The following is a 24,496-nucleotide window of genomic DNA, read 5'->3' as shown; positions in this document are numbered from 1 at the left end:
GCAGACTTGTAAATGTCTTTTTTGTTTCCTTCCTTTTAGGTTCGGGGACATCAAAGTTACGTAAAAATGTCCACCGTACAGCAAGGAGCCTGTCAATCTCCGTAGCAATTACCGCGCCCTCAGTATAATGCCGATAGAACCTATCATCTCCTTGGGTAGGGGTCTTATTTGCAGCAGGAATCATGCTATATGTCAGCTACTGGCCTACGTGATGCGACATGTTCGGGACAGACCATGGATTGCAACCATACATCACTATCAACTTATTCAACATGAACAACATGAACAACAGTCGCATAGGTTAGAAGAACATCATTATCGTGCCTGGTCCTATGTATGTACAATAAGAAATTATATAAAGCGTCAACTCATGAAGAAGGGATATTGTTCTTGCGGTAAGATACTTTCTCGACCGCGACTGTCTCAACCCCGTTGGCGTCCGTCTTCAGCTGGTAAACATACAACACGAGAACATCGCCTTGGATCTGCGATACATCATTAGCATGGAGCACGTAAAGCGTCTTGCAGCGAGCCCGTAGAGTTGCGCGACTTACATCCATCAAACAGAAACTAGGTGTCGGCTCCTCCCCTTCAGGCCAGTACCCCGTGCTCATGGCTCCGGTGGCGCTGCCCGGGTTGATAAAGAATCTCCCCTCCAGCTCGAAAGCTTCAAAGCGGTGGGTTCCACCCCATAGCAGTATATCAACATCCATCTGGCGGGCAGCGATCAGAAGGGCATCGGCGTCCCCCGGCGGGATGATGGTGTGGCCATGAGTAAAGCCGATGCGGAGACTCCCGTGAGTCACCACTTTGGAGAGGGGTAGGTTTGGGGAATCGACATCGAAGTCGCCTTTGACCAATTGCAAATCTGGAGCGACCTGTCGGAGGAATTCGAAGGTGCTCCGATCGGTGAGATTGCCGAGACAGAGGATCTGGCCGATCTTGCCTGGCGTCAGGAGTTTCCGGAACTGTGCGCGTGTTAATCGAGAACGGGGGGTTGCGAAACAGAGAGGAGGGTCAAGAAGGATGGAGCAAAAGTGCGCACCTTGGCCGGGAGGTCCTAGCGAGTACAAGTCAGCAGACAGGTCAACCTGCGAGGATGCGATAAGGGATGAGGGGATGCGTACGGGGGCTCTGTCGGGGATGAAGAGGTCACCAATGACCAGGACTAGACGGGAAGTCATCCTAGAAGAAGCAAGCAAGGAAGTACTCAAGGCCCATTCCAAGTGGGCGTGGACTTGGGAGTATGATTGGCGAGAAGAAGTAGCGGGCAGCAGACAGCGACGGTGATGGGAACGGGAATGGGAAATTAAGCTACGTATTGACTATCAGTTGCTCCTCCGGCGCGATGGAGCTCCGCGGGGAAAGCTTATGGACGCCCGCCGATGGATGCCTGCCACCCCGGGCTGCCCTAAGCCCTATCCTACAAGCCGTTCGGGATTAGCCTCTGTAGGTCACTTGGCTTGACAACTATTCATAAATCGTTCTATTATAGGACGCTCTATGCGACAATTTCAGTACTCATAACTATACAGGTTAGAGGTGTCGCGGTGCCATGTTGTATCGTGTATGCTGGTAGAGGATTGCTGAGTAATCGACCGCTTATTCTTGTCCCCAGTTCAACGCCATACGATCACTGCTGATTTGATACTCCCTCAGCATCTTAAGAACTTCCTCCACCTTCGTAGCCTCTGCAATGATCCGAGCATTCTCAGGGCTCACCAGACCCTCTTTGACCGCGGCCTGGATCCACTGGAGGATCCCATTCCAGTAGCCGTTGATGTTCAGTAGAACGATGCCCGCCTTGTGGATACCAAGTTGGTTCCAGGTGGTCATTTCCATGAGTTCCTCCATGGTGCCAAATCCACCAGCAAGGGCAACGAAGCCTGACCCGGGACCGCCTTCAAGGACCTTCTGGGCCATCAATCTCTTGCGGGTATGCATGTCGGGGACGATGGTCACCATGCCGAAGTTGGATTCTTGTACGGACTGGTTCACGACACGCTCAGCAGCCTTGCCTTCCTTGCTTTGCGTGTCTGCTGCTGAGCCTTTGTAGCCTTCTTCAACCTCAACCAAGGCTTGCGGGATAATCCCCTGGACTGACTTGGGCCCTGATAATGATACCAGGGTTTTGGCGAGCTCTCCCATGATACCAACGGTACCACCACCGTAAACCAGCTGCACATTGTGCTTGTGGAAATCTTGCGCAAGCGCACGAGCTGCTTCCAGATGGCTAGGAGAGTTACCCGGATAGGAGCCGCAGCTGATGGGGAATTAGTACTATCATTCTGAGAAGTACTGATGTATCCGGGGGAGGTCAGCCTACAAAACGCAGACCACTGCGGGTTTAGGCTCTTGGGTTGCCATTGTGATGATCCGATGGAGGGGTAAAGAGAGGGGTAGAAGTATCAAGGGATTCCAAACGGTAGCCCGACAAGTATCCTGTTGGAATGATTTGGACTAGGGACGTTGAAGAGGACAACTATTTATTCCTTTTGATGTAACCAGAATGAACGCAGACAAACTGCATGGAATGGATGGCAGGTCGTCGTTCAGCTGGAGACTCAGACCCACTTGGAAGAGAACCAAGGCTCCCCGAACCTCAGCATCGAATGGAAGACCAACAGCACCCCTCCACGACAGCATGTGGGCGCCGTAAGCAACCAGAACATTATCTATCCAGCAGATTCGGGCAGACATGTTTGCGCTTTCCTACATACATCTGTGAGGCCAAAAAATAAGACAATTTCATCGTTGCTGCTATGGAACGGAGAATCAGTAGGTGGGAAGTCCGAAGGTCTGGACTGCTCCGGGTGGTCACTAATTGATTCCAGATAAACGGACAAAGACCTGCGAATTGTGCTGACTGATGGTACATCTTGAGTAAGTAGTTAGTTAAGTCACCAGGATGAATCTTCAGAGACCTGGCCAAGATCGTCCACATGGACATTGCAGTGAGGGAGGACAGCGTAGTATGGGTCACTGCGCCGGTTGTGGCTGTTACTGAGATCTCATTTGTACAGAGACACAACTGACTTCCAACTTGCACTTGCCCAGAAGTATGCAAAGTAAATCAACAATGGCCCATCGTGCAGTCAACTACACTAGTTAGTCAACTAGTCATGTCATTTGTATGAGTCAAGACAGACAGACACAGCCATTGTTGAACGCGGAGAAAATCGTGGGACGGAAGGGTCCGCCCGGGTTGGAGAAAGAATGGCGTCTTCCGGCCGATAGAATGTAAGGGAAAAAGGGGAATGATTTTGGAAAAAAGGGGAATGGAAAAAAATTTTTGAACGTGAGGAAATACAACTATTTCCCCAAAACCCGAATTCTTAAAAACCGATTCCCATAAATCGTTTCCAATCTCACCCATCGCATAAAATCACCCGGAATCAGCCATTACACTAGGAAAAGTCCCATAGGGCATAAAGTAGTGTGCCTGGGAGATACAGAGATTACTGCAATTACAGCCATTACAGCCATTTACTGCATCCAAGCCCGGCGATCCCCGAGGGAAACCCACGGTTGTTCCACCCTCCATCACAAGCAAAAGAGAGTTATCGTTATCCAATCTTCCTTTACCCCGCAGGCTCTCTCTCCCGTCGAGAGCCGATTCAATCAGCAACCCTGGCGGCCAAACGCACTCCCCAGCAGCGATTGAGCCTGATTTCCAGGCACCTGGATCAGCGACTCCCGCTGCCGGAGCTTAACACTCCCTTCTCGACCGAGAGGAACTCGTTGGCTCCCGACGATATCGAATATAAACCCCTCGATCGCACTGCTTCCACTCCGACTACCTCTCCTTCTACTCCTTCGACTCCTTCCTCTCCCACTGACTCCTCTTCCCCCGCCGCCAAAATGTCCTCCCAAGCCCCTCACCCCACCCTGTTGATCCCAGGGCCCATTGAATTCGACGATGCTGTCCTCCAGTCAATGGCTCACTATGCGTAAGTTAATCCATCCCCTTCCCCTCCTCGTCCTTTTTCCTCCGATCTGCCCCTCACTGACCGATTTCTTGGCTTCCAGTGAGAGCCATGTCGCCCCCGGTTTCGTCAAGACTTTCGGAGAGACCCTGTCCATGGTCCGGAAACTCTTCCAGTCCTCCAACCCTGCTGCTCAGCCTTTCGTTATCTCCGGTAGTGGTACTCTCGGCTGGGATATTGTGGCCTCCAACCTGATTGAGAAGGGTGAGAATGCCCTGGTTCTGCACACCGGTTACTTCGCCGACTCCTTCGCTACCTGCCTGGAAACCTACGGCGCCAATGCCACCCAGCTCAAGGCCCCCATCGGCGAACGCCCCTCTTTCGAGCAGATCGAGCAGGCCCTCAAGGAGAAGCCCTACAAGATCATCACCATCACCCACGTCGACACCTCGACCGGTGTCCTTAGCGACATCAAGCGCGTGGCCGAGGTCGTCCGCCGTGTCAGCCCCCAGACCCTGGTCGTCGTCGACGGTGTCTGCAGTGTCGGCTGCGAAGAGATCGCCTTTGACGAATGGGACATTGACGTCGTCCTTACGGCCAGTCAGAAGGCCATTGGCTGCCCTCCCGGCCTCAGCATCCTGATGCTGTCCGGCCGTGCTATCGACACCTTCAAGACCCGCCAGACGCCCCCGTCCTCCTACTACGCCTCCATCGCCAACTGGCTCCCCATCATGCAGAACTACGAGAACTTCAAGCCCTCCTACTTCGCCACCCCTCCTACCCAGCTCGTCCACGCCCTGCACACCACCCTCTCCCAGATCACCGCCCGCCCCATGTCGGAGCGCTACGCCATCCACGCCCAGGCCTCCGACCGCGTCAAGGCTGCTGTCGCCGAGCTCGGTCTGCAGCAGGTCGCTTCCAAGCCCGAGAACCAGGCTCACGCCATGACGGCCATCTGGCTGCCGGAGGGTCTGGCTCCCCCGGACGTCCTGCCGGGTCTGCTGAAGCGCGGCGTCATCTTTGCAGCGGGTCTGCACAAGCAGGTTGCCACCAAGTACATCCGCTTCGGACACATGGGCGTCAGCGTTACGGATCCCAACCGTTCGGACGTCGACAAGGCCATTGCTGCCTTGAAGGAAGCCTTGACAGAGGCCAAGCAGGCCAAGGGACTGTAAAATCAATCAGTACCATAACGATATCTTAGATGACCAAGCCAAACAAAAAAAATAAAGAATTTATAAAAATGAATAAAATTGGATAAAAATATTTCACAAGAGTATAGATACATCAATAAGCTGTTGTAATATTCATACTTCGTATCAACCCGATATCCCCGATGTCGGACACGCCGCGATAACGATAAATAGAAATATGGAAACAGCGATAGGAAATGACAGCTACTGCCATATTACCCTATCGGGTTCACCATTTATTCCGTCTCCACTCGGCCTGCAGTATATCTAGTCTTACTATGTAAGTATCTAGTTATTACATAGTATAGCACATACAGCATTGAATAATAATTGGGGCACTTCTACGTAGTATAGTTTACGTGATATCCTGACAGTCATGCCATCATCATCATCACCTCGATTAGTTCATAGTTACTCCATATTATTGATTCGGTGGTAAAGGTCCCCACTACAGCATATATATTTACCCACGCCTATCACCTATCATGACAAGACTGGCACAACTGTTAGTACTAAGTAGTTACTAAGAACTTAGCATCATAGGTCACTGAGTCGAGCTATACTACCTGTAATAGATCTCGCTTTTGTAAACAAAACAGTAGTACGACTCAGGAGACGATCTAATCCGATTGAACCAACAGGCCATTGATGGAATGGAATGACCTATCCCCAGGCTAATTGACATGACAGACATACAACAGCAGTGAGAAATCCACATCCAATATCCGATTGATTCTTTCAGTCAAAGAAACGAGAAGCAAAGTGTTAGTTAGCAACGCTGTCTTGATGAATAAAAACTCAGACAGGAAGGTATATTGTATTTGAGGTTGGGGGGCGGCAAGGCGAGCAGTTGAGGATGATTTCCTGACTCGTGAGACAAGGTGGAACAGAATGACACAAATGTAAGAATAGAGAATAGTATAGAAGAATGACAATGGAAAGTAAAGGAATTACAAGAATCTGTAGGGTGACAAAGTAGTATAATAAAGGCAAAAGGATAAAAACAGGAGAGGGGGTATGGTATGGTAATGGAATGGAGAGGAACAAACAATATGCTTCAGTGAACACTCGTCATGCTTTTCCTTCAGCCTCTTCTTTACATGAGCTGAGCTGAGCTATGAATGCATTATAAGAACTTCCGTAAACATCAAATTGTGCTTTCTCTTTCTTTCTTTCTTTTTTTTTCTTCCTTTTTTCTGATTTTCGTTTCTATGGTCTGGTAAAGGCCTCCACCCTCGCCCCCTCGGCGCCAGATTAAGCTTCCGCTTCCCCTCTACGCAAGGCCAAAAATGCCCGCACATCGGTCACATACTGCAAAGCTTCTAACATGGGGACGAGGTGAAGAAGACCATTATCCGTGGGATCATTAATCCAGCCCTCAATTGGGATAGCATTATCTGGCGGAGATGTTAGAGCAGGCTGGGGTATGGCAGGAGAATAACGCCAAAGTCGAGACGTACCTTCGTGAAAAATATAACTCATAGGACTATTGTCCAGGATCATCACCTTACTCAAATCAGGCTCCACAGAGCTGAGGTCCTTAATATATGCACCATTCCGTAAAGTACAGTGCTGACGGTAATACCGCGCCTGGAAGTATTTCCGCTCCTGCTCAAGCCAGTCAATGACTGGATCCGCATACTCTTGCACACTGGCTGTGAAGATGACCAGCTTGTACCACTTGGAGATCTTGCGCAAGAACTCATCACAGTGGGGTCGTTTGTGTACGTAATACAGAATGGGATGCTGCGGGCCCAGAGTCGTGGGAGGTCCGCCGGGTGTAAGTGCAGTCGTCATCGGCGTGGATAGTTTGACCTCAACCATGTGCCCACTGGACATGCGGCCGCCTTTAGCCAGGGAATGAATAAGAGTCTCATCAAGATCGAGGACTAGAGTCTTTTGCGGGCTCTTGGGAAGGCGGAGGTTGGCCGTGTAGGACGGCACACGGGGTGGAATCAGCGGGCGAGGAGGGACAGGAGAATGCGGATACCTGGTGAGGCTATGCACAGACGGAGACGTGGGAGATTTGAGACTGTCGAGGTTGAGAGTACCCTGAACCCCATTTTCCGGTGTCTGGCGCAGATCAGCACTTTGCGACCGACGTTGCCTCTGTCGTTTGAGTGCCTCTTCACTATGAAGCTTGATCCGGATCGAGCGTCTAGGAGCGGTCTCATCTGGCCTTGGTTCTGGACTGGACGATTTTGCCTTGGAGGTTCGTGACCGACTATTGCCGAGTGCCTTGGCGCTCCGGCGATCTCCTTCCGACTCGGACGTGCTCGAAGCGATGGATTCCCGTGAAACGTTGCTCTTAGACCGTCGCGAAGTACCTGTTCGTCGCTTGCTCTCCGCTTGTCGACTACCTCTACCCGCCGTCGTGGAGCCAGTCGACTTGGATGGGCGGCGAGACACGGACCGTCGTAGCTTTCTCACAGGTGCCATGAAAGAGTAATGACCATTATCGTCTTCGAAACATTGGGCAACATAAAAACCGGGCGCAGCTAAGGTGGATAAGATGAACTTGATCGTTTCCGCAATCGCATCAAAGAACCGTTGGGCAACGAATCCTAGGGTGCTTTTCGTAGCAAATGAACCATCTTTCTGTATACTTCGTAATAGGGGCGATTTCTCATCAAACGTAATTTCGTGGGAGTAGTTTATATTCTCGTCGGGCGCACCATGGCCATTCTCGTGGGCCTCGGTCGAGTGAAAGTTGCTTTCGCTGTACGACCGAAGTTTGGCAAGGTCGCCGGGCTCAGTCGCTCTGGCGACGTCTCCCTGAGACCGGGAACGCTGACGGCTCCGAGCTGGGAGGGACGACTGGCCAATGACTCGAGACGAGAGGATGTTGAGCGAGTTCATCTTCCCACACGGCCCACGGGTGTCTGGGCTGGCGCAGGTGACTAGAGGGAGAAGGAGCGTAGGTCAGCAATCATTTGAATACTGCAAGGCTAGATAGTCGAGGCCGGTGATGGGACCGGGGATGTTGGAGCATGATGCGGTGATATAGAGAGCCGAAACTGTTGGGGTCTACGGACCTCAATGCGCCAGTCGACAACCCGTGCTTTTTCGGATTTCACCGTTACCCGACCTGGTGGATGGCGGAATGACGACAAGTAGATCCGAGGAAAGGACGGGCGGAAAGGAGAGCCCGAACGTGCGGAATTCACGGCGACAACGAGAGGGAGGCCTCACGGAGAGAGGGGAGGTAAGAGGGAGGGAGGGCTGGGGGGGAAGAAGGAAGTTGAGACGGACAGCAGCCGATCAGCCGGCGGATGAAGTTGAGGAACGATGGGCCGAAGTAAGAAAGTGTGGGGAGAGCAAGAGGAGAGAGAGTGAGAGTGAGGGAAGCGGCCTGGCCGTATGTTACGCTGAGACCGTATGTATGTATGGACGTATGTATGTATGGTTGGGCCGAGCGCAGTTGAGACCGAAAGAAGGCGGGCAAATTCTCCCGCCGTCACCACATCCCACCTTCTCCTCCTCTTCCTCCCTTTGACCTTTCCCCCTCTAACACCCTCACTTTTCTCCCCCCCCAAAAGGTCTCCCACGTGGAGTTCGTTATTCTCCGGTTTGATCTGGTCATAGATTCCTCAACCGGTGCAATTTCGAGAAATCTTCCAGCGACCTCTCAAAGGTATGCTATCGTTCGCGACCATATGACTCCTCCACCTTCTGACACTGTGCGTGCCTGACCAGGAAGCCATTGGAGCTTGTCAAGACTTTCAAGCCTGCCAGTCAACTCAATAAGAGACCCCTTCGCGGTTACTCGCAACCATGCCGTCCACTTCCGCGGCCCTGACGCCTGGATTGGCGTCGTTCCTCAAGTCCTTGAAGACAAATCCAATTGATACATCGATTGACGATCTGATCTCGTGCGTCCTCGACGTCATATCACCGCGTGTCGCAGCAGCTCGTGCAACATACTGACCAGCCTCTAGGCTTCTGAAGCGCAGACAGATTCGCCATTCCAGATCATGCGCGACCGCAACCGCCTACCTTCTGCGCAGTGTTATTTCGGCCACTCGGACTTCGGATGCGAACAAGATGATCGAGCGGGTCCAGCATGTGGGAAGGCGCGTGATGGCTGCCCAGCCTAGGGAGATGGTGGTCGGAAACATTGTCAGACGTGTGCTCGGATTGATCCGTGATGAAGCGGAAGACGACAGAGAGGCCGACTTCACTCTGAGTGAAGCGGGCTCTGAAAGCCAGCCTCAGACCCCTCGTGCCTTGGATGGTCAGTCCTGTCTCATCGCACACCAAACCGGGACTGTTGTGAGCTAATATACATGTCGTTTGCAGACCCCTCCGAAGTTCTCTCTTCCCGCCATGAAGGCTCCGACCGGTCATCCTCCAGACAGCCTTTTACTTCGCTGTCGGCCACGCCCATTTCCATGTTCAGTCTCCTCTCACACCCAGAGCCTGAGTCGTCTCTGCCTGGCACCCCGGCCTCCGCGTCTCCGTCCGGCCGCCTACTTGGCCAAAGCCACAACAAAGACATCCGTGCCGAAGTTCTCGACGGTATCAACGAGATTATCGACGAGTTGGGCCAGGTGGACGACCAGATTGCGGCCTATGCCTTGGAACACATTCACTCCAACGAAATCATCCTCACACACACATCCTCGACTACCGTCCAGAAGTTCTTGCTCAAGGCTGCGGCCAAGCGCAAGTTCACCGTGATTCATGCCGAATCTTATCCTAACAACCATGAAGCGACCCATGCCACCGTCAGCGGACAGGCTCCTAAGGACGACGACATCCTGAGCACCGAGGCTTTCCAGAAACCGTTGATTGCTCTGGGAATCACTGTTATCCTCATCCCCGACTCCGCAGTCTTCGCGCTCATGTCCCGTGTCAACAAGGTCATCTTGGGCACACACTCGGTCCTTGCCAACGGTGGGTTGGTCGCTGCGGCAGGCACGCGAGTCATCGCTCGCGCGGCCAAGGTGCACCAGACTCCCGTGGTCGTTGTGAGCGGTGTCTACAAGCTCAGCCCTGTCTATCCGTTCGACTTCGACTCGCTGATCGAGTATGGCGATGTCAGCAAGGTTATTGGGTACGAAGATGGTGACCTAGTAGACCAAATTGACGTTCAGAACCCGCTCTACGACTATGTCCCCGCGGAACTGGTCGACCTTTACATCACTAACCTGTAAGTTACCCTAAAACTTGGCCCATTAAGTCTGCAGAACTGACAAGCATTCCAGGGGAGGCCATGCGCCATCTTACCTTTACCGTATTGTCTCGGACCACTACCGCAAGGAGGATATCAACGTCTAACGGCTTTGAGGATTGTGGAAATGGAAATGAATCAACAAATGAACAAAAAACTTAAGGGAATGCAGATGGCTGCAAGATGACATGCAAAAAATACGGCTATAGATGAGTAAGGCGTAAGGGCATAGATAATGGAACGCAACGATACCCGCGGGGATGTTAAGATAATCTTTGTGAATGAGATCAGTCCTTATCGATTGATGCAATCAACCATCGTAGATCGTAGCATACGCGTTCTAGATTAACGCATAGCCGAATGCTTACTTTGATATACAAAAACTACGACAAGAGCTAGACTCATTTTTTTGAAGGATTTGAATTTTAGGGCCCTCCCAAAGAAATAAATCATGGCGCCATCTTTTATGGATATATCAATCGTAGTACGCTGCAAATGGTATGTATTTTGCAGGGTCTCATCCGTCCTGAACCATCAATTCCAGACCATAGACTTGTGTTTGCTTTGCCTTTTGCCCCGAAGCATCTTCCATGGAATGGGCCCCCTTCCACCCCGCTAATAACATCTTTATTAAATTCCCCAGGGTTTGGGTTATTTAAGAGCGGGGCTTCTCCTTCTTCTCCTTCCAGAGAGCGAGCAGACCGACACCGGAGACCTTGACGACCTTGAAACGGACACCGGGAATATCACCCTTGGCCTTGCCCTTACGACCGAAACCGGCGAGGAGGACCTCGTCGTTCTCATCGATGAAGTTCAAGCAACCATCGTTGGGGACTATACAGAGCACCATATGTTAGCACAATCGATACCCAGAACCAGATTTTAAATATTTTCCCGGTGTCGCCCCCCAACTCCATTCCATGCTCCCCTTGCCCTTCTCTCATATTGTCTGTGTCATCCACACACACACATATTTCCATCATATAATTCCCAAAACCAAACACATCCATCCATCCACAACAACCGGGAAAATAAAAGAAAAACGAATAGGATAGGATCACCCACCGAAAGCGGTAACCTTCTTGCCGTTCTTGATGAGCTGGACCTTGACACACTTGCGAATAGCGGAGTTGGGCTGCTTGGCCTCAACACCGACCTTCTCAAGAACGATACCCTTGGCGTGGGAGGCACCTCCGAAGGGAGAGGACTTGTAGGCAGTACCGAGGAGGCGCTTCTTGTAGTGCAGATCGGCCCAGCGGTTCTCGCGACGGGTGGTCGCGAGCTTGCGGGCGGCGTTCAAACCACGGGGCTGTCCCTTACCCATCTTGTCGGATTATGTTCGAAGGAGGGTGAACTGTAGAAAAGCAAAGATTTCCGTTAGAATTATGTTATTTTTCCAATAAATGGGTGGTAATTCGGTGATGAAGTTGGAAAAGTTGCAGGTGGCGGACGAGTTTGCGGATTTCTCTTTCTCAAGATTCGGGGATATATATAGGCGGACTTTATGTGTGCGTAGGGGGAATTTCTCGTTGTCTTTTTCGCAACCAGGGAAATGTCGACTGGTGATAATAAATTCACAATAGGGGGGTATCTCTATACGTACCGAACTGATGGATAAAATTGGCTGGATGGGCGGATGGTTGTCGAAAGTCGAAGGGGGGGTTCGCTTTCACGGCCGGCGGTCGCTCGACTAGATCGAAAATGTTCTGCTGTGCGGCTTCGCCCTAAACGGCCGCTAAGCGAGGCACGGGACTTGGGCTGGGTCGGAGTCGGAGAAACTTCGGCCCTCTCCGTCTCTGCCTGTGTCTCTCTCTCCCTGTGGTTCCTGATAACGATAAGGATGCTGTCACTCCTATCACCACTTCTCTGCTTTTCTAACTATGAAATTGATCTTCAATTGTGACGCGATACCACATTATAATGTTTAATTTATAGCAAGGAGGAGGGAAATCAATATACTGCCAATCATGGACCCCCCACTCAGGATGGATCCCAAAATGGATCCTAAAATGGACACCAGGAAGATAAGTGCCCAGCGTCTTCCCCCGCCTGTCCTCTTCCAGGGCCCGCCGTCACATAATGCCTCCAACCTCTCTCTTCCCCCGCCGGTATCCGCTGTTCCGACGACGGGAGCCTCTCCGCGGCCGCCTCTGCAGCGCAATCGCTCGTCCCGGGCAGGAACCCTCGAGGCCCCGGGATCCCTCTCGCCATTCCTGACTCGCAAACAGTCTAAGGGGGAGGTAGACGGCTCCGAGGCTATATGGCAGGAGATGCAGAGCGCATTGTCCGAGGTCGAGCTGAGCGCGGCAACGGGCGAACATGTCTTTGGGGAGAAGCACTCTGAAGCGTTGGAAGATCTCCGGACAAAACAGCTGAAGCTTGCGCAGGCGTGGGCGCGCAGCGAAGCCGGGGATGAGGTTGTGGAAACAAAAGGTGCTGCCGCTGCTGCTGCTGCTGCGGCCACGGCAAAGAGTAATGCGTCGCTGCGGCCAGCGTCGCGAAGCACGGCTGGACCGGGCGATTCTGCTAATCCTGAGGATGGTTCCTCGCGGAATCTGGATGAGGAGACGGAAAAGGATATTCTTCTCGCGCGAGAGAGACGGGAGGCTAATGATCGCTACTTCGATCGGGTTAATAATGGTGTCTTGGACGTGGTGGCCAAGCTGGAGGAAGTCGCTCAGGCTATGCGCGCGGTGGAAAGAGAGAGCAAAGATATCTGGAGTGATACTGATAGCATGAGTACCACGACACAGACCACGACTGATACTGGGTGAGCTAGCTGTTGGCTTATACAGACATTCTATGGGGACTGCTTGATAGCCCTCTGTATTATAGAGTGAGGCGACTAGCCTACTGACTGTGGATATGCATTGCTGTCAACGCGGCATACAGTGTCCAAGTACCAGCAGTCGCAAGACAATCGCATCAAATCTGCGCCAACCCGCATACTTAACCCACCTCATAGGCGGCAACAGCCCCCAAAGAAGCCCTGCTTCATATACCCAGCAATCACCACGAACCAAGAAAACAAGAAATGTAGCATTATACCGCTAGTCAAACAAGTCAAATCGAAACAACCTATAAATATAGAACAAAAACCAAAGGGTATCTGAAACTTCATCTCCATCAAACCCACACCCACACCCACACCCAACGCAAACCATAAACAAAAGGCGGCACTAGGAGACAAATCTATCTACTCCTTCTTCACCAACCTCACCACCGTCTTCCACCCCTCCACAGCCGTATCCCGCGCATCCTCCCACCGACTCTCATACGCCTTCCTCGCCAACGTCTCCACCTCTTGGTTCCAGCGATGTTTTAAGAAGTCCTTCAAGACGGGTTTCGTCTTCCGGTCTTCTTCCTCACCCGGACGCTTCTGAGTCTCTTGAGGCAATAAGCGACGATCGTATGCGCCTGCTGATGAGGCCAACCAGTTCAGAGCGCGGGTTTGTTCGCGAATAGCATTGCGCTGTTCCAGGCGATTGGCTTTGTGTACTTGGAGGGAGATGTACAGGACGGAGGTGGTGAGGGCGAAGCCGCTGAACTGATTTGGGCGTAAGCTATGATTTTTTTTTGGTTTGGTTTGATTTGTATGTGAGGGAGGATGGAGTTGAAGGGATGGATGTAGGATAAGTGGATGAAGAGGTGGGAGGGTAGGAAGGGCATAACGGGACTTACGAAGCCAGCGAAGAAGCCCATGTTATCTCTATTCTTCGAAATTACAAGACCGGATATTCACAAATGGTTTGACCAAAGCCAAATAGAGGATGTCGAGATTGGTAAAGTGTACAGATGAAAGCGGGGGTTCTTCAAAGCCCTTGCGGACAATCAGACAATCGGGATTGATTGAGATGGAACGACGAGGAGTATCGGTCTCGTCTGATGTGACCACCAAGCGGGAGATGGGGGACAAAATAAATATGTCCGACTTGTCCAAATATCACTGTACAGTTCAGGCAAAAGAGATTCCCCAATTATAAGACGTAAAAGAACTCAATGGGGGATCGAAGGAAGGAAGATCAAAGATGTTCCCAAACGGAGGAGAAAGTCGGGGCTGCCGTACCCGCACTCCGATTGGCTACGCGGCGAATCGAATCTTTCCGTCATCTCCATCTCCAGCTTCATCTTTCCCTCTCAACGACAACGAAAAACAACCGACGACTCCTGATATCCCACTGATCCTCCACCCCGGTTTTAATACCATCCGGTCTTTTCGAATTGATCCATCCCATTCCACCGCCTGGCCCCAAAGCCAGCTTATCCACACACTCCGCCCCGAAAAGAAACCCATATCTTAAATAAACCACCCTCACCACCACAACCACCAACATCATGGCCGGAGGTGCTGCCAAATTCCGCCATCTGAGCCGCAAGTCGTCTCACAGACAGGCCCTCCTCCGCAACCTCGTCACCTCTCTCTTCCAGCATGAATCCATCACAACCACATGGGCCAAGGCCAAGGAGGCGCAACGACTGGCCGAGAAGCTGATCACCCTGGGCAAGAAGAACACCGAAGCGAGCCGGAAGCGCGCATTGTCGACGTTTTATGTATGATGCTGCCCCTCTATCCTTTTCTTTCTTCCTCAAGACATATAATTTCATACATACCGTGGAGGATATACGATAGATAAAAGCGAACAATCTCAACTAACCAAATGAATGATTAGACCCCCCACGAACTCCTTCCCAAGCTCTTCGGTCCTCTTCGTGAACGCTACGCCGAACGTCCCGGTGGCTACACGCGAGTTCTGCGCGTCGAACCCAAGAAGGATGATCAAGCCGCCAGTGCAATCCTGGAGTTGGTAGATGGACCTAAAGATATGCGGTTTGCTTTGACGGCGCGGACAGTTGCTAGACAGCGGTCTCAGGGTTTGGAGACCCTCAATGAACTCACCACAATGAATGTGAATAAGGTCACGCGGTTCCGGAAGGGGGGAATCTCGGATCTCGAGAGGGAGATCAAGCGCTTAGAGATCACGGGTCATGGGAAGGAGGAGGCGGGGAAGGCCAAGCCTGCGAAGCAATAGAGTGAAGGTGTAAGTGATCGATGGTGGTGGTGGTGGCCTAGGTGGCCTTTATACTGTGTACCTTTACCTTTTCTTTACTTCACTGCTGTGTGCTTGGGCCTTGTGTTTTGGCTAGTCATGATTGTGTAATTTTAGCTGTTTTGTTTCAGTGGTGTTGTGTATGTAGATTGGACCCGTTCATCCCCTTCGTCGAGATTATCTCCAGGTAGTGACGACTACTTATACATCTACGTGAATATCTCAACACTTGGTGTCATACAATGTATTTATCTAAGCACTATCGCCTGCCCCTCCCAAGCCAGCAAGATCTAGCAAACATAGCAATGCTCAAAGTACATCGAGTAATTCAGGTTTCCAACCAAGTCCCGAACGCCCACGAAATCCCAGTCGTCGACAGCGAGGGGTTGGGCGGCGCTGACAGGACCTTGAAACCCAGTTCCCACGCATCAAATCATTTCTCTCTCCCACAAGAGATGCGACGCTGATTACAACTCACAGTTCCTATGTCTAATCTTCCAGAGATACAGAACGGCCACGTCAGGAACCTTGTCACCAGCAACACATCACGCCAACATTGAACCATATGTACTTTTGGTAGAAAACAGTCAAGTAGTAGTATCACTCTAATGAAGAAAAGCTTTGTCTGCCCTAGGCAGGAGCACATCAGTTGACCCGTGGCAGGCTTGCTCCGCCAGAAACAACAAGCGGCCCGTTTTTGGTGGCGGGGAGCGTGTTGCCCGAGTAAGGATGCGTCGAGCTGGGCCCACTGCGCGGTTTCAAGTCAAAGTCAGAAGGCACCTCGGACGGTGGTGGCTTGGGTGGCAGATGTGACGGTGTCCCCCACTTCGCAATAGAATCTCTGCCTCCCGAAGGCCCACCGCGGGTCGGGCCATGTCCAACTGAACCAGGCATGTCTTGAGCCTTGCTGTTCAAATCTTGGAATCCGGACCACTGGGGCTGCATGCCCGGCTGCATACCGGGATATGGGTTCATACCATGCTGGTTGCCCTTGCTGGGGTGCCGTGCTAACGTCGCACCACCAGGGACAAATGAGCGGGTTTGTGGGTTGAACGGCGACCTATTGAAGCTTCCGGGCAAAGGGTGAGCACCGCCGTGCCCCTGCATCCCCGGGCTCATGGGCTGTCCGGGATATTGAGCATAAGGATAAGATGTCGGTGTGGGAGGCTGCGTTTGATAGCCGGCCCATCCAGATGGGGGAGGATTGCGATGTGATGGTTGTGGATAGCCGCCGGGATAAGGTGGCGTGGACCAACCAGGATTGGGTTGATATTGGACGGAGTTTGGCATAGGATAACTGCTCAACGCAGGGGACGACTTAGTGGATGCCATCGCGGGCGACTGGTTGATGGTCGCATACCCAGAGTAGGGGGACTGCTGGGGTACAGGGCCGTTCTGCCATGGGCCACTGGGGGTCATCTGAGGCGACACAGGCATCGAATAATGTGGCATAGCATTCATGTTCATGGGCCCGGAATACATTGGACCGGTCTGGCCACTATGACCGTAGCCCATACTAGGCGGCGACACACCGGGTCCCACCATGCAAGGTTGGGCTGGAAAAGACGGATCGTTGACAGCCATGCCGTAGGGCATTGGTCCGTTGGCATAAGGCATTCCCGGGTAATACGCGTTGAATTGAGATCGAACCTCGAAACTGTCATCGTGAGGAGTTTTCTGGCGCTGTGCCTTTTTGCGTCCACTTGTTGAGCTCGAGCGTGACATATTGGTACCGGAAGAATCGCCATTGGCGTTCTCAGTACTCTTCGATTCGGTAAAATCACGGAAAATTCGCTCCCTAGCTTCCTGGTACTTGGCCTCCCTCTCCTCGCGAGTCAAGGTCAACCTATCCTTGGCCGGGGTAGATCCCCGCTCCCCGTCGTTTCCGCTGTCCCCGGCTTCGGATCCGTTCTTAGATGCAGCGGAGGAGCTTGCCGCGACGCTACCCTCGGTGGAAGGCCGCTCACTATCGGTACGACGCATGATCTTCATTGCAGGCATGGCGGGAGGCGGAGTACTGTTAGTCGCAGCGTGGAGAACTGAGAGAGGCGTAGGGCTACAAAGTATTAGCACAGGTCAACCGTAAAAGAAGTGAGAATCGCAGCGCAGACGTACAGCCGACAGAAAGGCGTCCGATGAAGCCGGACGGACGTGACATTATTGTCAACGAAGTGCGTCAGATGGTAGTAATCGCCCAGCTTGTGTGCAAGGAGCCGCCCAAAAGCGTTTGAAGGCGGGAGTTCCAAAGAGTGTTCCCTAGGTAATCATCAGGATATTGAACTCAGAACCACAAAGGCAACAAGGTGGCCGACTTACTTAGAATTCTGTATAAAGTATCGGACCTTTTCTTCCAGTTGGAGAATCAAGAGGCGGTCTTTGGGGGACTTCATAGCCTCAAGAAGTTTCTCGTCGGGCTCTGACGGGAACCCATGTATCGGCCGTCCTGCTTGAAAAGCATCGGCATTCGGGTAATTGTTGGCGACGGTGTCTGGCAATATGGCACCATTTGTGCGCTGCATACCATCAACGAAGATAGGTCCCGTGGGTTGCAGAATTCCCCGTGGTCTCTGTAAGAATCCGCGGGCACCTGACTCTGACCCTGTCAGTGAATTCGGGGCACCGGAGGCGTGCCCAGATAGGGACTCCTCCTCATCAATGGCCTGAACGCTCGCACTGTCATCCGGACGCAAAGAATCTTTTTCGTCCATTGCGAATGTCGTTACAGAAGCCATGCTCTTAGAATCGAAGCTCGTGGGCTTGGTCGAGGAGTTTGAGAGATGAGTACGATCATCCTCAAACGAGTTCTCTCGTTTCAGAGAAGCGTTGTCTGCAGCCTCATTGGAAAATACAGGACCGTCGTGGTACTTTTTGTCATCGATGTGGACACCATGTACGGCCTGCGATAGACTGTCGACGTTTCGATCAACAGCGGCAGCCTCGTTTCGGACAGAAATCAGGTCGCCCTGGCTGGAGGGGACATTTTCCGAGCCGTGTTGTTCGGAACATGATGAAGGGTCATCGACGGACTGTGAGCCGTTCAACTCGTCAGATGATACGGGGACTTCCAGATTTGATGGCGGAGGCATGGCCGCAATCTGCTTGAGCGGGTCAGCGAGAACCCGCCGTTGGCCGACCAGCAACGCAGCACCTACCTTTGCAAAGGAAAGACGATGCTCGTCTCTTGTGGAACTGTTGGATGCCATTATTCCGTGACTCTCTGAGCCAAACGTCCAGGGTTCTTGTAGCGTTTCCTTCCGCTAAGACAATAAACGATCGGATACGGACGGACTGGATAAGGGGAAAACCCGACGAGAGACTGCACTCTACCTGCTCAGGTGTTGACGGAAAAAAGCCGAAATGATTATCGATCAAAAGCCACTCAAAGATCCCACTTCACACAAGCCCAAAAAGAAAGACGGCACATATCTGGAAAACGTAGGTCGCCATAAGGAAAGCTGCTTCGACGTCAGGTCCGGTCGGAATGTCACAAAGCCGTGCTCTGTGAGAAGCGGGGTGGAGAGAGGACTGGCTGATCAGGAGCCGGAAAATGGGATGCAGGCAAGCATGCAGAGAAAGAGAGGAAGGAAGAAAGAAGGCTGCTCTTACACGATGGTCAGAAAGATTGGCTCATGGCTTTCGATATGTAACGCTTGTCTTTGGGGGGGCAGAGGGGGAAATGAGGTTTCCTTCCACTAACAATGAGACGATCGGGACACGAACCAAGCCAGCCGGAAAAAGTAGGGAGTGGGAGTCGAGACGGAAGCGCCCTTGGACTTCCACTAACACCGGAGGGCAAGTTTGGGGGAAAAGTGGATGTGGATGGGGGGTGGGTAAAAGGGCAGGCCAACGATGCTGGACCGGCTTTTTGATCTTTTGGGCTGAGAAGGAACGAGCAACGCTTCAATCGGGCGGGTTTCGCTTGGCTCCTCCTTCGTGGGCCGCCGCCCGCGCTTAGCCGCGCGCCTAACCTGGTCGGCCCGGCCCACATTCTGCCTGCGACAGCCGCGGGGAGGAAAGAGCTTGGGTTTGGGATATCCAGGCTGATTTCCTGGCATGCGGGGATCTTTTTCTCTTTGGTGTTCTTGTGTTTCAGACAGGCAGCTGATCCATAGCTTCTTTTACGTATCCGCTACTGGCTTGATACGTGCCCCGGATGAATCGCTATCGAAATGCTCCCGGCCTCAGAGGCCCTACCAAGGCTACTCCTAGCACCTTGTGTCAAAAATGCCTGAAACGAGATACGTAAAAGACCATCTACACTATACTTTCATATTTGCTGACGGTCCCAGCACGGCACTACAGCTATGAATGTAAAGTGACCGCCCAAGAGCGGCCGTACACGTCTCGTCCATCACGCACGCAGCAGTTATTGAACCCCAAACTGCGGCCGCAACTCTCAGCTGATGTCCCTAGTGACTCATCACGCACGTAGGTCTATCCTTTCTATCCAGCTCATGAGCGAGCTGTCACGAGCAGGAGCTAAATTCGCGTACAGGAAAGGACTAGCGACTGAGATCCTTGCTAAGCGTGAGGAAGAACGAGGTCGCAAAAGAGAGCATGATGAGGCGGATCCTCTTGACAGTCGCACTCAGACCTCAAAACGAGCCCGGTCAGCATCATCACATTCGGTCAGCTCGGTATCAACAATATCGACTAGTCGATCACACTCAAGATCGCCCCCTCGTCATGCGGGCTATGGTGCACGAAAGAGCCATGGTCGAACAAGGTCCATCTCTTCCCATGTTTCTGGACAAAGGAAGAGACGCTACAGCGATGCGTCTTCTCACGATTCCGCAGTCTCCTACTCGTCCGGGGACAGAGACTCTCGTTCTCGATCGCATGAGTGGCAGGGTGACAGGAACACCCGGCGGAGGCGTCGAGAATCCAGCCCTGAAGAGCGAGGCCGGCCTCGACACCTGTCACGGGATCGTGAACGACGAGACAGGTCCCGAAGTCAGAGCGTGGATCACAGCCGAATTGCCAGGACGAGACGGTCTGCGACCCCAGAGAAGCGACCCGAGCGTGGCTATCCTGCTTCAAGAGATTATAGGGATGGTCCGAGTCACTCACAGAAAGACGGACGGGGCCAAGGACGCGCGCCGCCTCCGCCCCGTGAGAGGAGTCTCAGTCCTTACAGCAAGCGTCTTGCGTTGACGCAGTCCATGAATATGGGCAACTAGGTGTCTTTGGCTTGAGGTTTTGAATAGAAAAAGTACTGGACAACGGATGTGCGGGAGTTTGGCGTTTTCCCTCTTTCGAGGCTCATCACCACGGGCTGGTTCTCCAAGGATTATAAACGGGGGACTGTACTATAGTAACACCATACAGAAGGCTAATGCATTGAAAGTAATTTTTCCAAGTAAACCGTATGCAGAGATCCTCAACGCCTTGCGACACTTGTCCCAAATCCTCCAACTGTGGGCGCCAGTAAAAGCAAGATGCAAAGAGATGAGACCGAATCGCAACTGCTACCATACATCTTCCCATGGGGTATCAAAATTATGCCTCGTCATCCTCCAGATCATTGCCTGCCTCCTCTTCCCTCTCACGGACATGAATGCCCTGGACCAACATATCACCTTCAATGCCGACTTCCTCGCCCTGTTCACCTCCATTGGCACCTGTTCCTTTCGCCTGAGCTGCGCGCTGTGCCTCTTCTATCCGTTGGCGGACCAATTTCGCGATCGCGTTCTGAGTTCTAACATTGAGGACGTTCATCTTCTCATCCAGGTCCCGCTTCAGATCCCAATTCGGCTTCTTGGGCTGTAGCTTGAAGAGGTCAATGGGCTGGTCACCCTCATCCTCCTTGGCTTTCTCTGCGGTGGCCCTTGCGATTTCTGCAGCCTGTGCTTCCACAGTGATCTGACCATCTGATGGGGCGGTGTCGAAGCCCAGCTTTGGGCCGCGCATTTCGGCGTCGTAGTTCCTCCCGGAGAGGTATTGCTTTGTTACATCGGGAGCAGCATCTTCCAATTCTTCATCGGCGGCACCAGCTTCGGTCAATGGCTCTGGCTCTGGTTGTTTCCGCTTCAGCGCAGCAAGCTTTGCAAGGCGTGCTTTGCGCTCATTTGCCGCCGCATCGAGAGAAGCATGATTCGACGACATCACGGCGGGGAGAGGAGGGTCGGATATAAAAATCGAGCGGGGGGGAAAGATTTCACGATATGGTGTAAGTACGGGGTGAGAAACGAGAAACGATCTTTTATTCTGCCCACAGAAAGCTCCAAGTCTCTTCGAAAGGGTCTCGTGTCACCCGAGAACTGAGACGATGTGATGATGAAGTCTAGAATGATCTTTCGGTAGATACTTGCTTGTGCTTTGGTTATCGGGCGGTGCTGCGCCACATCTGTAACGCACCAGCCACATCGGCGCCGGAGCAAAATCCGGCGGCGGAGGGAAAGATTATTGGCTACAACAATCGTTGCTTCCCTTCGTTCCCCGGCCCCAAACCCGCGCGGTGATTGTTCTCGCAACTTTCAATCGAGATATGAGCTGAACAAGCTGTGAGTCTGAATGTTATTTTGTCCGCACTATCTCCCGCGTTCCCGCGTCTGCGCTGGATTGCCGGTCTACAACCCGCAGCATAGGCTCCGCCTCGGGCGACGGAGAGAAGGACCCCAGGATGCAAGATCCTTTGTCGACAATGCGCCGCAATCGAATACGTCCAGTCAGCCAGATACTTTTTCAAATGGTGTGAGGCATTCCAGTGTCTACAGCACTGTTATTCCGGAAATGAAGACCCAACGCCTCTTCCATTCAACTACCTTCGGCCGATCTGCAGGGAATAGTGTACTTTATAACCAGCCCTCGATTACCAAAAGGGAGTTCTCACTTCTGTCACCCGGAGCTGCTTCTCGCAATGCAACTTTACTATCGCTCATCAACAAAAACACTACACTATCCGTCGTGCAGAAACGCAGTTTGCGTACCCCGCCTACCCTCGCGAGCTTCAGCGATGTGAAGCCGCTCTTGACATTACGCTTTGGAAAAGAAACCAAAGCCTTGGATTTGGCTATCAGGTCCGGATCATATACGTGCAGTGGCGATGATATTCGAAAATGGAGGTTTGCGCAGAGAGAGTTATTCCAAGCGAAGTACGATGGGAGAGAAGTGCAGGAAGAGTTGGTGCCTTACCCTCTAGACTCGAAAGATAAGGAGCTGCTGGAGACAATCCAAACGGACAGCCTAGGAGCATTCCGTGAGGTCTGGAATGGCCTTACTCCGCTGGAAATGGAGATCCACTGGGGACGATTGTCGCTGTGGCTATTGCGGAACTCTCCTGAGCTGGCCTTGGAATTCCTCTTAGTCACTTGTCAGGCTTCTGTCAAGCCCGTCTTTGCCATGATTGCGGACTGTCTGATCTATCTGGACACTCTTCATTCTCGTGAGATGCAGCGATGGACCAAGGATTCCCACAACTATCAGTCTGTCATACGTGCCTGCTTGGATCCCATGCAGTGGCCTGTCTCCTATGTGCCGCAGAAGGGTGTGCGCTTCTTCATCAAGAAGGCTGACCGCAGCGCTGTTTATGAAGCCTGGGACCTTGTGGAGACTCGAAGGCATAGGTTGAAGGGCGAGACCTACCTTGGTTTCATGGGCCGCTTCACGGAATTCAAAGACGTTGACAACGCACTCCTGGCACTGCGCCGGGCTGGGCGGCAGTTTTGGAGATTACACCAGAGTCCCATGGAGATAGCTGTTTCACGCCATTGCAGCAAACTCTTAGTTCTCGACTCCGTTGTGGATGGCCCAGACGGACGCAATTTTCGCATTCTGCCCGAACTCCTCAGTATGGGGGTGCAGCCTGACCGAGACATGATGAACGTGGTACTTTCCAACGCCTTCAAGACAGGGGATCCTCAATTAGGGCTTGACGTACTACGACACATGAAGGCTCAAGGCTTCCAGCTTGATTCGTACACTTATCTGACTCTACTTAGCGATGCTGTCGCTCGTCAAGACAGGGAGCGAATGACCCACTTGATGGAGGAACTTGAAAGCCAGCCAGAGCTCAAGAAGAACCCTTATATTGCGAGTAAACTCTTCCACTCTCACTTTGTTTTCAACGTGAAGCACCTCGATGGTGCTACCGACCGCCGGGAAATCTTCTACTCTCTGTTGCGCATGTATTGTGAGCTGCATGACATAACGCCCTTGAAGGAGCTCTCGATTGTCCCTCGTCAGTACGATCTTCCTTCAACAACCGGCGAAAAGACACCACCATCTGTCATTGCCTTGTATCTCGTTATTGCGACTTGGCTCCGGTGTCAAGCCCACGTGGGCAGCGTCGAACGTGTCTATACCAGATTCCGCGAATTAGTATTGCAAGGCCACAAAGACATAGCCCCTTTATCTGCGACCGACCATACTTACAATGAGTTCATGCTTGCGTATCGCAACAACCCACACGGGCTGCGACCCGCTGTGCGCGTTGTTGAAGATATGTTACAGTCTGCCACTGAAGCTGGCGTCAAAACTGGCAGCTCTGAATCCACTTTCACGCAGACACAGCCAACGGTCTTGACTTGGACGCTGCTGTTGAGTGCCTTTATCTATAACAACCAGCCACTCGCGGCTGAGAAGGTGAGAGAGATGATGGCCAAGCATGGAGTCGTATACAGCATGACGACCTGGAATGTCATCATCAGCGGGTTTGCGAGTCAGCAGAATGCATCTGCCATCGCGCAGTCTATCAAGGACCTCGAGGATCAGGGCCTGTCTATCGATGCTTACACGATGAAGGGCCTACGCTACCTCCGGGATCCGGAGCAGCTCTGGATTGCTGTGGAACAGCTGGACCTGAAATCTGCCTCACACTTGAGGAGGGATGCTTTCAATCCGAACCCCGAATCTCCCCAGCTGGACGAAGCGGAAACTGAGCAGCTGCTCGATCGAGGCCTGCAACGTCTAAAGGCCAACGCATGAGATACCCTTTCTTCTGTTTCCCGTCTGTTTCTGTTTATTCTCTTGCATCTCTAGCGCGGACCTGGGATTACGGTGGTTTCGGACAAAATCCTTTTTGAACATAGACATCCTGATAGTGTAGAATTTATGTACGATATACAGATCAATAATCATGAGAGACCCCTGCAAGAAAAGAAGATGCGAAAAGAGAAGCTTCAGTAACGCCACCACCTGGTAGAATGACCATCTAAT

General features: G+C 52.3%; 12 protein-coding genes across 12 annotated transcripts; 6 read left to right on the top strand and 6 right to left on the bottom strand.

The window, feature by feature from the left end:
- Nucleotides 1-368: 368 nt before the first annotated feature.
- Nucleotides 369-2,367, bottom strand: BO85DRAFT_365222 (vacuolar protein sorting 29; the record flags this gene model as incomplete). The annotated part of the gene is made up of 6 exons (XM_025655731.1): nucleotides 369-485; nucleotides 555-968; nucleotides 1,046-1,060; nucleotides 1,128-1,168; nucleotides 1,632-2,263; nucleotides 2,327-2,367. 6 exons carry the CDS (start codon nucleotides 2,365-2,367, stop codon nucleotides 369-371), a joined length of 1,260 nt encoding a protein of 419 aa, XP_025518778.1.
- Nucleotides 2,368-3,861: 1,494 nt separating this feature from the next.
- BO85DRAFT_484615 (alanine--glyoxylate transaminase) lies at nucleotides 3,862-5,101 on the top strand (the record flags this gene model as incomplete). The annotated part of the gene is made up of 2 exons (XM_025663248.1): nucleotides 3,862-3,950; nucleotides 4,030-5,101. The coding sequence occupies 2 exons, from the start codon at nucleotides 3,862-3,864 to the stop codon at nucleotides 5,099-5,101; spliced, it is 1,161 nt and encodes a 386-aa protein (XP_025518777.1).
- A 1,079-nt stretch (nucleotides 5,102-6,180) lies between these two features.
- Nucleotides 6,181-8,278, bottom strand: nemA (Nem1-Spo7 phosphatase catalytic subunit NEM1). The gene is made up of 2 exons (XM_025659400.1): nucleotides 6,580-8,278; nucleotides 6,181-6,516 (listed from the first exon to the last, which is right to left on the bottom strand). Exons 1-2 carry the CDS (start codon nucleotides 7,976-7,978, stop codon nucleotides 6,374-6,376), a joined length of 1,542 nt encoding a protein of 513 aa, XP_025518776.1. The 5' UTR covers nucleotides 7,979-8,278; the 3' UTR covers nucleotides 6,181-6,373.
- Nucleotides 8,279-8,591: 313 nt separating this feature from the next.
- On the top strand, nucleotides 8,592-10,598 carry BO85DRAFT_390448 (translation initiation factor eIF2B subunit beta). The gene is made up of 5 exons (XM_025656773.1): nucleotides 8,592-8,753; nucleotides 8,816-8,991; nucleotides 9,058-9,353; nucleotides 9,419-10,271; nucleotides 10,327-10,598. Exons 2-5 carry the CDS (start codon nucleotides 8,894-8,896, stop codon nucleotides 10,397-10,399), a joined length of 1,320 nt encoding a protein of 439 aa, XP_025518775.1. The 5' UTR covers nucleotides 8,592-8,753; nucleotides 8,816-8,893; the 3' UTR covers nucleotides 10,400-10,598.
- A 117-nt stretch (nucleotides 10,599-10,715) lies between these two features.
- On the bottom strand, nucleotides 10,716-11,963 carry rps23 (40S ribosomal protein uS12). The gene is made up of 2 exons (XM_025659399.1): nucleotides 11,358-11,963; nucleotides 10,716-11,126 (listed from the first exon to the last, which is right to left on the bottom strand). Exons 1-2 carry the CDS (start codon nucleotides 11,614-11,616, stop codon nucleotides 10,948-10,950), a joined length of 438 nt encoding a protein of 145 aa, XP_025518774.1. The 5' UTR covers nucleotides 11,617-11,963; the 3' UTR covers nucleotides 10,716-10,947.
- BO85DRAFT_456554 (DUF5315 domain-containing protein) lies at nucleotides 11,714-13,066 on the top strand (the record flags this gene model as incomplete). Its single annotated transcript, XM_025661454.1, has 2 exons — nucleotides 11,714-11,727; nucleotides 12,313-13,066. 2 exons carry the CDS (start codon nucleotides 11,714-11,716, stop codon nucleotides 13,064-13,066), a joined length of 768 nt encoding a protein of 255 aa, XP_025518773.1.
- A 37-nt stretch (nucleotides 13,067-13,103) lies between these two features.
- Nucleotides 13,104-14,288, bottom strand: BO85DRAFT_446005 (MICOS complex subunit Mic12 family protein). The gene is made up of 2 exons (XM_025659398.1): nucleotides 13,974-14,288; nucleotides 13,104-13,839 (listed from the first exon to the last, which is right to left on the bottom strand). The coding sequence occupies exons 1-2, from the start codon at nucleotides 13,992-13,994 to the stop codon at nucleotides 13,489-13,491; spliced, it is 372 nt and encodes a 123-aa protein (XP_025518772.1). The 5' UTR covers nucleotides 13,995-14,288; the 3' UTR covers nucleotides 13,104-13,488.
- Nucleotides 14,289-14,432: 144 nt separating this feature from the next.
- Nucleotides 14,433-15,590, top strand: BO85DRAFT_466302 (mitochondrial 54S ribosomal protein bL17m). The gene is made up of 2 exons (XM_025662123.1): nucleotides 14,433-14,843; nucleotides 14,963-15,590. Exons 1-2 carry the CDS (start codon nucleotides 14,628-14,630, stop codon nucleotides 15,320-15,322), a joined length of 576 nt encoding a protein of 191 aa, XP_025518771.1. The 5' UTR covers nucleotides 14,433-14,627; the 3' UTR covers nucleotides 15,323-15,590.
- A 306-nt stretch (nucleotides 15,591-15,896) lies between these two features.
- On the bottom strand, nucleotides 15,897-18,683 carry BO85DRAFT_179655 (putative R3H domain protein). The gene is made up of 4 exons (XM_025654344.1): nucleotides 18,493-18,683; nucleotides 17,657-18,438; nucleotides 17,456-17,596; nucleotides 15,897-17,396 (listed from the first exon to the last, which is right to left on the bottom strand). The coding sequence occupies exons 1-4, from the start codon at nucleotides 18,541-18,543 to the stop codon at nucleotides 15,986-15,988; spliced, it is 2,385 nt and encodes a 794-aa protein (XP_025518770.1). The 5' UTR covers nucleotides 18,544-18,683; the 3' UTR covers nucleotides 15,897-15,985.
- Nucleotides 18,684-19,352: 669 nt separating this feature from the next.
- BO85DRAFT_414079 (zinc finger CCHC-type containing 10) lies at nucleotides 19,353-20,494 on the top strand (the record flags this gene model as incomplete). Its single annotated transcript, XM_025657633.1, has 4 exons — nucleotides 19,353-19,578; nucleotides 19,633-19,768; nucleotides 19,836-19,867; nucleotides 19,923-20,494. Exons 1-4 carry the CDS (start codon nucleotides 19,494-19,496, stop codon nucleotides 20,492-20,494), a joined length of 825 nt encoding a protein of 274 aa, XP_025518769.1. The 5' UTR covers nucleotides 19,353-19,493.
- A 29-nt stretch (nucleotides 20,495-20,523) lies between these two features.
- On the bottom strand, nucleotides 20,524-21,615 carry BO85DRAFT_446002 (CCDC12/cwf18 family protein). The gene has a single exon (XM_025659397.1). It carries the CDS (start codon nucleotides 21,443-21,445, stop codon nucleotides 20,840-20,842), a length of 606 nt encoding a protein of 201 aa, XP_025518768.1. The 5' UTR covers nucleotides 21,446-21,615; the 3' UTR covers nucleotides 20,524-20,839.
- Nucleotides 21,616-21,820: 205 nt separating this feature from the next.
- BO85DRAFT_446001 (pentatricopeptide repeat protein) lies at nucleotides 21,821-24,457 on the top strand. Its single transcript, XM_025659396.1, has one exon. The coding sequence runs from the start codon at nucleotides 21,854-21,856 to the stop codon at nucleotides 24,263-24,265; it is 2,412 nt and encodes an 803-aa protein (XP_025518767.1). The 5' UTR covers nucleotides 21,821-21,853; the 3' UTR covers nucleotides 24,266-24,457.
- The last annotated feature ends 39 nt before the right edge of the window (nucleotides 24,458-24,496 follow it).

The sequence above is a fragment of the Aspergillus piperis genome, assembly GCF_003184755.1.
Source record: "Aspergillus piperis CBS 112811 unplaced genomic scaffold BO85scaffold_3, whole genome shotgun sequence".
NCBI lineage: Eukaryota > Fungi > Ascomycota > Eurotiomycetes > Eurotiales > Aspergillaceae > Aspergillus > Aspergillus piperis.
The sequence above is the reverse complement of the archived record's forward strand: the minus strand, read 5'-3'. Positions and strand labels throughout refer to the sequence as shown.